Raw genomic sequence first — 11,885 nt, 5'->3', positions numbered from 1 at the left:
TGTTGTACTCTGAATACTTTATATTGCAATATTGATCCAAAACAATGGAGTACAATAGAAATCCAGTGGGATTCCAGTGGGAGCCCAGTAGAATCAGATGTCGTCGTAAACGTCATCACATTTTGATGTTGTTCCAAACAGATTTTTTTATGTATTTTGCAAGATATGTTTATTTTGTTTAAGTGTATCAAGTACATCAAGTGCTGTTAGTAAGCATCTTGAATTAAACAATTATTTGGTAAAGAAAATTCCATCATATACTCTTGTGTTCTTTATTCTCTGAGTGAGAGCGTCCTTAATGTCTTTTGTTTTGAAACAGTAGATGAGTGGGTTAACTATTGCAGGGACAAGACTGTATAGCATTACTATGACGACTTGGATATCTGGGCTTATTTTGACTTCCAGGTTGTGAGCTATGTACACAAAGCATCTTGGCACATAATACAAACAAGTGAGAAAAATCTGAGGAGCACATGTGGACAAGACCTTATATCGATTCTCAGCCTGAGACATTCTGATTACAGCCACAATCACAGAAAAGTAGGAGAAAATGATAAAGGCCAGGGGCATCAGGAGACCAAATAAAGCAACTCCTAGAGCCACCGTTTTCACATATTTGACCTCATCTCCACAGCCTAGCTGAGTTATTGACAAGTGATCACAATAGCAATGGTAAATAATGTTCCCATGGATACCACAGTATGGTAGGCTTAATGCATGATATACCACACCCACCATCCGGATAAATGTCAAACACCAGCACAGAAAGCATGCTATGGAAATTGATTTGTTATTGACTACAGTTGGATATTGCAATGGAAACCATACAGCAATAAACCGGTCCAATGCCATTAAAAGCAGTATTAAAGAGGTGATGGCACCCATAGAATGTACAAAATACATTTGAGTGAAGCATGTACCAAAGAGAGTCAAAGAGTCATCCCACCAATATCGAGCAATGACTTTAGGAAGAATCACAATCGCAAATACTATATCTGTCATGGCCAGGTTGACAAATATTATGTAGGTGGGTTTGTGAAGAGATTTGATCAAATATATAATAACAACTGTGAAGGAGTTTCCAACAACAATAGCTAAGAAGACAAAGAGCAGCAGAACAGACACTGGTCCAAAAAACACCGGGGACAGTCCAGGAAAACCCACAATAATAAAGTTTTTCAAAATGGTACCATTGGAGATGAGCATCATTGTAACTTGAACACAGCAGGGAGCAAACACTACAACAACAACAACAACAACTACTACCCCTGACCTGACCTGGATGAAGCTCTCAGCCCATCTTTATAGCAGGCTCACTCTGGAGGAGACTCTGCTCATGTATGCAAATAAGACGCAAGGGACAATCCCCCCCAGACGCCTTATGTATGAATAGTGAATGGTATGGAAGAGTGGAGAAACATACAGCATTTTTCACTACCAAAAGCACAGCCCAAATGGAAACAACACTTAATTTATCTTATTTAATTAATTTAGTATTCTGTGTAATTTAAGTATTCTGTGCTCAAATTGCTCTTACTCGAATGGACTAAGCGCAATACAGAGCTGACAAAAACCTGACGGAGTTGACAAAAATGTGTGAACATTGCTGAAAACCGGGCAAACATGTTTTAATCCAAATGAAAACAGATACTATAGGTTAACACTGACCATACTTCACAACACTGACAATTATTTCAATTTCAGCCACCAAACTAACTCTAAGAGAGGAAAGTCCACTCTCCCTCCTGCTTCAACCCCATCTGTCTGTCTGCATCCACTCTTTATCGTCCTCTACCTCTCCCGCGCTCCTCCAGTGTTTCTCTCCTCTTCTTCACCCATTCCTCTGCCCATCAATGAGTTTTAATTCTGGTATTAGTGATTTTACGTGTTATACTTTGCATTAGACCCTTTGAAGCACTAGTGTCAAAACATGATTAGGCTATAGCAGGCTCATAATATACTGTAAGTGACAAATGTTAGTACTATATTCAAGAGATGAAAATGTAATAATCTATTCAGTTATATATTTTTCTTAAGAAAACTGGACATTAAACATTTAATTATTTAGTCAACTCCATTAGCCTAAAATGTCAACTCTGTTGCACATTTAACTTGATAGTTTAAATCAGGGGTGTCCAAACTTTTTCATCAAGGGCCACATATCTAAACACAGACAAAGTAGAGGGCCGATCGAGGGCCGTAGACCGGTGCTCAGTACAGTGAATAACTGAAATATGTGCATGTTTAACACGTTAGAATGAGCCATCAGTCTTTATTCACTCTACGATCCTTAAAACCACACACTAAATATTAAATATGAGCTTTATCAAGGTAGATTTTCAATAAACTTGCAATAAAAAAGTATTTTTTAATTGATGCAGGTAATTTGGGCCAATTCTTCTGGAAGCCTGAGGGCCAAGAAAAATTGTCTGAGGGCCGAATTTGGCCCACGGGCCATATTTTGGACAGGCCTGGTTTAAATTATATTATTTATGCTGAGTTTAAGCATATAGTATATAACTTAAACTGTGAAATGACAATCTAACAAATTTATAAGTTCACATATAATATTGTATTTGCACATTTAGATGCTACACATGGATTTGTCAACTCCGTCAGTGACTGGTCAAATCCGTCAAATTTCAAAACTGATGGCATTCACATAGTGCATGTTTTTACCTTGTTAAATATATAGTATATGGTACACTGCAGCTGTGGCCATTCTCAAGGCTTCTTTCAGTACTGTTTAAATAATGGTATCATAATGGACTGACAGAGTTGACATTCTCCAGGTGTGACGGCACAAATTTTAACATTGTTAGTCTTAAATATTTAAAAAACTGTAAAAGTTTCCAGACTGTATGTGCTGCTGCTGGATTCAGAAGAGTAAAAGCCGCCACACACTACAAGATTAGGATTAGGGGGATAACAAACATTTTTAATGAGGTTTTTGAAAAGGTCAGATGGAGTTGACAAAATGTGGGACACTAATTTGACAAGCTGGATTTTGTAAGAAAAAAAGTGTTTATTTAACTTTACATTCTGCATTCAGTTGATTATTTAAAGGTGCATTGTGTAACTTTTTTGGTGAAGGGTCTATCAAATGTTTTTCCTCATGGAGCTGTTATTGCTTTGTCTGGAATGTTTCACAGTATGGTATTAAACCTTTCTATTTCATGGAGACCAAATCAGACCTAATTACAGGTCAGATGGAGAAGCAGTCCCGCTCACAGAATGCCTGTTTTTCTAAATATTTTTGAGTTTTAAAACAACCTGTAATGTAAAGTAGAGCTGTTTAATGTCATACTGTGGAACATTCCAGGCAGAGCAGTGACATATCCATTGAAACAAGCAGGTAGACAGACCCACAACCAAAAAGATACATAGTGCATCTTTTAAAGCATTTTAATATAGTTTAATACAATTTTATTCAGCTTTGTCAGTACTTCTGTCTTGTCAAGCACGTTATTGTTTAGTGATGTGACATTTATGAACGAGTCAGCTCTTTTAAATAACCCCTTAATGTGAACAGTTGGAACCAGATCTCATTATTTAAAAGAATCAAATCTTTTTCTTTCTAATTTGTGTATACATTTTTCTATTAATGAACACTGAATCAATACGAGAATCAGCACAGAACCAGAGAAGGCAATATAAGTGAGAGCAATATGCACAAAAAAACATATTAATAATCCAACAATATTATGTTATTTGTTTTATTATATTATTAGTTTTATTTAGATTATGCAGCATTTCAAATGGTCTACACATAGATTACTGTATTTTGCAAGATGTGTTTATTTTACAACTCCGTACGTTGTTGTCAAGTCAGTAACTATTTGGTAAACAAAATTCCATCATATACTCTCCTGTTCTTTAGTCTCTGAGTGAGAGCGTCCTTAATGTCTTTTGTTTTGAAACAGTAGATGAGTGGGTTAACAACTGCAGGGACAAGACTGTATAGCATTACTATGACGACTTGGCTATCTGGGCTTATTTTGACCCCCAGGTTGTGAGCTATGTACACAAAGCATCTTGGAACATAATACAAACAAGTGAGAAAAATCTGAGGAGCACATGTGGACAAGACCTTATATCGACTCTCAGCCTGAGACATTCTGATTACAGCCACAATCACAGAAAAGTAGGAGAAAATGATAAAGGCCAGGGGCATCAGGAGACCAAATAAAGCAATTCCTAGAGACACAAGCTTCACATATTTGACCTCATCTCCACAGCCTAGCTGAGTTATTGACAGGTGGTCACAATAGCAATGGTAAATAATGTTCCCATGGATACCACAGTATGGTAGGCTTAATGCATGACATACCACACCCACCATCCGGATAAATGTCAAACACCAGCACAGAAAGCATGCTATGGAAATTGATTTGTTATTGACTACAGTTGGATACTGCAATGGAAACCATACAGCAACAAACCGGTCCAATGCCATTAAAAGGAGTATTAAAGAGGTGATGGCACCCATAGAATGTACAAAATACATTTGAGTGAAGCATGTACCAAAGAGAGTCAAAGAGTCATCCCACCAATATCGAGCAATGACTTTAGGAAGAATCACAATCGCAAATACAATATCTGTCATGGCCAGGTTGACAAATATTATGTAGGTGGGTTTGTGAAGAGATTTGATCAAATATATAACAGCAACTGTGAAGGAGTTTCCAACAACAATAGCTAAAAAGACAAAGAGCAGCAGAACAGACACTGGTCCAAAAAACACCGGGGACAGTCCAGGAAAACCCACAATAATAAAGTTTTTCAAAATGGTACCATTGGAGATGAGCATCATTGTAACTTGAACACAGCAGGGAGCAAACACTACAACAACAACAACAACTACTACCCCTGACCTGACCTGGATGAAGCTCTCAGCCCATCTTTATAGCAGGCTCACTCTGGAGGAGACTCTGCTCATGTATGCAAATAAGACGCAAGGGACAGTCCCCCCCAGACGCCTTATGTATGAATAGTGAATGGTATGGAAGAGTGGAGAAACATACAGCATTATTCACTACCAAAAGCACAGCCCAAATGGAAACAACACTTAATTTATCTTAGTATTCTGTGGTCAAATTGCACTTACACCAAAGATTCTTGTGACGAGACTCTGTTTTGGGGCTATATATCATGTACATCAATTACTTGGGTCAAAATGTCTCTGATGCTAATATGCATTTTTAAGGCTGCCACACACTACAGGATTTTTCGGTCTTAAGTAAATTTTAAACATGTAGTAAAAAGCACACCCCACAGACACAGGGATAACCTTATGACACTTTTAATCTCAGATTACAAAGATTGCAGCCTGAATATGGCTGCGTACCACAGGGTACACCCTCCTGTGACCTCAGGCAACATACTTTTTATTTATTTATTTTTTTTTAACTTACCATCCTAGAATAAAGTGAAATTGCACATCCACTACAGTAGTTGGCAGTGACAATGTCAGAGTGTGTGTAGGGAGTGCTATAGTGTCGTTTTTTTGCACCAAGTATACGCATACATAGCACAGAGCAGGAGATATGAGGTGAAGTGGACAAACTGTGTGTAAAGCATGTAGCGCTTGGCTTCACTGTGACTACGGTGGGAAATGAGGAAAGACCGGTGTCATTACTGTGTCTAAAAATGTTGGCAGCAGACAGCATGAAAACAAATAAATTACAGCATTAAAAACATTATACTACAATCACGCTGATAAGCTGCTTGAGTTTTGCTGAATTTTGCCATCATGCAATCATTCCGCTTTGCGAATGCTACTTCAGTAAACCAGCGAGCACTGTTAGCATCATATAAGGTGGTGTACCAAATAGCAGAGGAGCTGACACCACCGAACTATAACACGGACATCATTTTTAAAGACGAGGAGGCCGCATGACACAGGTGAGTGCAGTGCAGAATACAGACGGACACATGCTGCGTGTGTCCCAAGAGTCACTTTGGAGACGCGACTAAAACGTTTGCTCTGGTATGTAGGCCACTGAAGGAGAGGGAGCGATTTGTCCACGTTTGGTAGTAGTAGTAGTAGTAGTTTGGTAGTAGTTCTGTGTTATTAGTTGTGATATGTGGTACAATACTTAAGATTTTAATGCACAGAATACACTACTTTTAAAGAACACTTCAAACTGGATTAACAGATTGTGAGATTGTGGACTGGGTATCACTATTTCTTTGGATTCATTAATTCTATGGATAATGTAGATGAGACACTCCAGTTTATATTTACAACTTGCTATTTCCTGAGTTTGTATGTTGCGCCTGTGTCCGTCACTCCTTAGTCCCTGATGCTCTGTTTTATAGGCTGTTACTGTAGTGTTGATGATGTTTGGTGGTTAAGATCTGACAGAACAGCTCAGAATCACACTGACCCCGAATTCACACCAGGAGCTGCAGCAGCGCTTAACGTAGGCGGAGCTGCGTGTACGCGTAAATTTCAAAGTTTCAATTCACACCAGCCTGCACATCTTCTCACTGTTTTCAGACATCACATTTTGTACTTGCTTTTTATCATTTATTTTATGTTAAAGTGTATTAAGTTAGAATGTGTATTAAGTGTATTATGAATTAAGTGTACAACTGCAACGCATTTGCGTTTAATGAGGTTTAAATCTATTAGCACGCACATTAAACACCTCAGTTGTTTTCCCTTAATAAGGTAAAATCACGTATAATTAACATACATTATAAGTGTGATTAAAATCATGTCCGTCCAGGTAATAAGGCCTATACGTTTATATGTTGATACAGAGTCCTGCGCCGATGGATAAGGGAAAATAGTCGCTGAAACGGGCGAGTTTTAACGTTCTGGAATTTTAAGGACGGGTCAGGACTAATTCAGGTCTAAACCAGGTCAAATCTTGGAGAGAGAGAGAGAGATAGCGAACCCTGAGCCCCGCGGAGCAGGTGTCCGAAAAGCGCGACGGCTGCACGTACCTCTTCTCCAAGATCTGCACTGGTCCTTTCGCCCGCGAACACTCGGGGCTACACGGAAGGACCTCCGAGCACATTTCGACAGTGAGTCCTGGTTTAGTTCTGGTTTAGTCCTGGGTTAGTTCTGGGTTAGTCCTGAGTCCTTGTAGAATCGGTGTCTGACATCGTAAATAACGTGCGCGTTGTTTACATCGCTGTCTTGACTTTGGTCAAATTATTTTGAAAGGGTATCGGAAGTTTATTTTGACTTCGCGTGTTTATTTCCTGTCTTTCCCCTGCTAAAAACCTTGGAGACGCCCCATTGACGCTGTAAAATTAGAACTCCAACCTATCTCGAGCAGCGCGTCAGCGTCAGACGCTCGTTGGACGCGCGTATGACGCTGTCGGTGTGAACGGTCAGACCGGTTAAAATGGAGTTCTAAAGCTGCGCGTCTGCTGCTCGTGTGCTGTGCTGCTGCGCTTACGCGCCGTTGCGCTTTGGTGTGAATTACCACACAGGAGGAGCGCTGCGACTTCAAAATCGCACACAAGGTCAGGTCACGCCTCCACGAATTCTCAGAGAAGCAAGACAAATTCTCCTGTAGTGTGTGGCGGCCTTATGCAAATGACACCATTATTTATTGCTATGGATTATCTCTTGCTCAGGCCATTGAATCCTTGCAGAAAGCTTTTGTTGCTGTTCAGCATTCACTTCATCAGTTAAAACTACAGTGCTGACAAGACTAAGCAAATGTGCGTTCCAACTTTTAGAAAGTACCTCAAACTCTTCCAGCAGTGTACACTCTTGGAGGGAATGTCATAGAGGTGGTTCATGATTATAAGTACCTTGGTGTCTTGATTGATGACTCCCTCACTTTTAAACATACATAGAAAAAGTTGTGAGGAAACTAAAACTTAAATTGGGTTTCTTCTTCTGTAATAAGTTGTGTGTGTGTGTGTTTTTTTTTTCCCCAGTAAAAAATTACCTTGTCACTGCAACTTTCTTAGCTGTAAGAGGTTATGGACATCTTTTTTATATGAATGCATCTTCTTCATGTCTTCAAATGATTGACACTGAATCATGCTTCACTTCATTACAAACTGTAGAGCTATGAGCAAGGCTATGCTTGGACAACTGTCTCCCTGTATTTGTATTTTAATCACACAGAGAAATGCTGACTCTTACTCCTTGTGATCTAATGATCAATTGTTGATTTCTGTTTTCTGAAACTGATTGAGCTCTTGTCCGTAAACACTTTTAAATCTAAAGTGAAAGCGTAAAAGACTGTCTCAATAATGTGCACTTGTTTTTCCTAATTTGTGATTATGTAATTTTATTGTTGTTTGTATGTTTGTATATTTATATGTATATTGTAACTATGTGTTAAATTATTGCCTCTTGGCTAGGAGTCCCTTGAAAAATCTAAATATTTGTGAGTTCCCAGAATCCACCTGGCCTGACTTGAATTAAGTACTCTATTGATTTGTTTTTAGATATGCACACACTATCATGAGCTTCCTTAATTCTTAGTCTTTGATTGATTGCATTTGTATAGCGCCTTTCAAGATACCCAAAGCGCTTTACAGTTCATTATTCAGTCACTCCACACTCAGTGGTGGTAAGCTACTACTGTAGCCACATCTGCCCTGGGGCAGACTGACAGAAGCAAGGCTGCCAATCTGCGCCATCGGACCCTCCGACCGCCACCATCACTCACACCACTTTCATACTAGGCAATGTGGGTGAAGTGTCTTGCCTAAGGACACAATGACAGTTTTTTGCCTCTGGCACCCCACTGTGGCACCTGGAATTCCTAGTGGTCTCCCATCCAAGTACTACCCAGGCCCAGCCTGCTTAGTTTCTGAGATCTGACGGGATCAGACTCTTACAAGCCGGTATGGCCACAAACCACTTTGCTCCTCTGGCAGCAGAGTGGTTGTCTGCTTTTGTGGTTACCTGAGCAGTTTTTAAAACGTTTGTTTTTTTAAGTTCAGTTTTGAGTTCAACACAATAATCAACACAGAAGCAGAGTAGGCACTATGAGTGAGAGCTTTGGCATCATAATAACACTTAATAGGATATCAGTATAATTAAAATTTTGTATTATTAGTTTTATTTAGGTTATGCAGCATTTCAGTGGGTAAACAACACACTGCCAGCTGGAACCATGTTAAACAAATCTAGTATTGGTCATTTCTCTCTATTCCATTTGTTGTAAAAAAAAAAAAAAAAATTACTTCTCTCGTTGGCTTCTGTCATATAAATAAATAGTAAAAGAGTCTTTTGAACAGCTGTTTGAAATGAATGGATCTAAAATATATGAATCCCATAAAAGAGCTGAAAGACCCATCATTGTTATTGTTCTGTTATACCAATATAAACTTTTGCCATCTTATATCTTTTACTCAAACATTCTTTGATATCCTTTGTTTTAAAGCAGTATATCAATGGATTCACTGCTGCAGGTATCAGACTATAGAGCATGACAACTACAATGCGATTTGGAAGGCTTAAGCCAAAGCCTACATAATCTGTCAAGTACACAAAACACCTTGGCGTGTAATACAATAATGTGATAAGAAGCTGTGGAGTGCAGGTTGAAAAAGTCCTCATACGACCTTCATGGGTAGAAATCCTCATGATGGCCACAATTATAGCAAAATAGGAAGAGATAATGAAAGTCAACGGCACTAACAAGAAAAACATGGCCCCACTTGTAGAAATCGTTTGTACATGCTGCATTGGGTCACAGCTTAATTTAGTGATGGTATAGTGGTCACAATAACACTGATAAATAATATTTGAGTTACAATATGGCAATGTAAGAGCATTTAGGACTATAAAAATCATAAAAGACATTGCAAGAAGCCAAGATAGTCCACACAGAATAGATGCGGTATTGTTTGTGAAAGCACTAGGATAACGTAGAGGAAAGGAAATAGCTAAAAATCGATCTAAGGCCATGACCAGTAGAATAAAGGAGTGAGCTGATGCTAAAAAATGGACAAAAAACATTTGGACAAAACAGCTATGAAATGGTATCAAGCTATCATTGAACCAGTATTTGGAAATAATTTTAGGGAGTGTCACAGTTCCAAATGCTAAATCAGTCAACGCCAGATGACCGAATATCAAGTAAGTGGGTTTATGAAGAGAACGTTCACATTTGACAAGTACTAGAATAAATATATTGCCAAAAGCTATACCCAAGAAGACAATAAAAAGCATCAGTGACACAGGTGCATAGTATTGAGCAGAGAGTCCCGGAAATCCAGTGATGAAGAAATGGTTTATCCTGGTGCCATTATTGTATGGCATAGTGGCAACAGAAGTCAGTCCAGAGGTGTGGGCAAATAAAGGTGGTGAACATGCTCCTCCACAACCATTCCAGACCTGCAGCTCTTTTATTAGAACTGACAATGCTCTAGAGGCTTTAGTGTGAGTTGTTGTTTTTAAACTTTGTCCAAAAACACTTATAGAACAAACTGGCAAAAGCTTTGACCTTAAATCTATGTTTCTATTGGTTTGCTTTGGGGTGCATCAGTACGGTCGGAATGCGCTCTCACTGTCTTAAGTAAATCGTACCAACACATTTTAGGGGTCCAGCACAGGGGGATACTAACTACCAAACTGCAACGTAGAGGTGCTGAGAAGTGAAATAAATGCAGAAAGGGTTGACAATAAACTGGAAGTACTGTAGTTTCTTGCTTGCTGTATCTGTAGTCCTATCTGACAGCTCCACACACTTAGATTTACTAAAAACATTGTGTGTAAAATTATATTTTATGTGCAATTTATACTGTATTTAGTAAGAATACATTTGTTATGTTTGTGTGAAGTCAGATGCTTACAGTTGCCCCTGGAGCCAAGCCCAGGACATTGAGACAAAACTCAGTTGGAGGTGGCCCCACCAAACTGACCTGTGCCAAAACAGCTCCAACTGTACCATGCCAATCAAAACATGGCTATAGAAATTGCAATAGCAACTATTAGCTTAGCTTTATACATAATTTTAGCAGTTTTTTTTTCCTTCTTGTCAACTTCCTAAACTTCCCCAAAATATTTTTTCACTGGTAGCCGTAGGCCTTAGGACCTGAGTGCAGTTTGTGCACAGAATGCTTTAGCTAAATAAATGAAAGACACAGGTGTTAGCAGCAGAGAACCCAGGGAGCATATTGTGCACAATGTGAAAACAGAAAACAATGCCAAAAAAGTAAAGGACCTTACAAGACACAATAATGTACTCTCTATGGTTGGGAAAGCACATGTTTAATAAAGTCAAAATTATCTTCATCAAACCTAATCTGGCTGCAAGATGCAATGTCACAATATAGGCTTCAGAAAAAAGCAAAGTACTATCAGGGCTACTATGAAGGTGATAAATCATATTATTGCGATACTTGATAAGAAACTGTACTGTGCTTTACTTTTTATTGATCTGTCAAAAGCTTTTGACACTGTCAGTCATGTTGTTTTATGTTGTGCTCTCTCTTCTGAGTATATTTCTGTCAACAAAGGAGTGCCACAAGGCTCTATTTTAGGGCCCTTCCTATATATCATGTAAATCAATTACTTGGGTCAAAATGTCTCTGATGCTACTACTCAGATTGCAGAGACTGCAGCAGAATATGGCTGCGTACCACAGGCTACACAGCTGTGAGCGCACCTCATGTCTGCTGTTTCCTGCCTAGAGAAAAACGACTCGCTTTGAGACTCTTTAAGTGTTCAGAACATCAGAGCACTGCACTTCTAGTTTAGATACAAGTCAGAACTGTGTTATTATTATTTGTGAAATGTGCTACAATACTTCAGATACATGATTTGTGTTTGCTCCTCTGGCAGTAGAGTGGTTGGCTACTTTTGTGGCCACCTGAGCAGTTTCTGAAACTTTTTCTTTTTTGAGTTCAGTTTTGTACTCAACACAAGAATTGACACAGAAGAACAGTAGACAATA

General features: G+C 38.9%; 3 protein-coding genes and 1 pseudogene across 3 annotated transcripts; all 4 read right to left on the bottom strand.

Moving 5' to 3' along the window:
* Nucleotides 1–231: 231 nt before the first annotated feature.
* LOC110174470 (olfactory receptor 2AT4-like) lies at nt 232–1,209 on the bottom strand. Its single transcript, XM_020940572.2, has one exon. It carries the CDS (start codon nt 1,207–1,209, stop codon nt 232–234), a length of 978 nt encoding a protein of 325 aa, XP_020796231.2.
* Nucleotides 1,210–3,835: 2,626 nt separating this feature from the next.
* On the bottom strand, nt 3,836–4,813 carry LOC110174469 (olfactory receptor 2AT4-like). Its single transcript, XM_020940571.2, has one exon. It carries the CDS (start codon nt 4,811–4,813, stop codon nt 3,836–3,838), a length of 978 nt encoding a protein of 325 aa, XP_020796230.2.
* A 3,313-nt stretch (nt 4,814–8,126) lies between these two features.
* On the bottom strand, nt 8,127–10,249 carry LOC110174467 (olfactory receptor 52E4-like). The gene is made up of 2 exons (XM_020940570.2): nt 9,304–10,249; nt 8,127–8,194 (listed from the first exon to the last, which is right to left on the bottom strand). The coding sequence occupies exons 1-2, from the start codon at nt 10,247–10,249 to the stop codon at nt 8,127–8,129; spliced, it is 1,014 nt and encodes a 337-aa protein (XP_020796229.2).
* On the bottom strand, nt 8,724–8,840 carry LOC129407336 (5S ribosomal RNA; annotated as a pseudogene).
* Nucleotides 10,250–11,885: the final 1,636 nt, after the last annotated feature.

Source organism: Boleophthalmus pectinirostris, unplaced genomic scaffold (assembly GCF_026225935.1).
Source record: "Boleophthalmus pectinirostris isolate CB_2022bp ecotype Guang Dong unplaced genomic scaffold, ASM2622593v1 HiC_scaffold_9, whole genome shotgun sequence".
Taxonomy (NCBI): Eukaryota; Metazoa; Chordata; class Actinopteri; order Gobiiformes; family Gobiidae; genus Boleophthalmus; species Boleophthalmus pectinirostris.
Note: the sequence above shows the minus strand (reverse complement) of the source record. Positions and strands in the feature narration are given on the sequence as shown.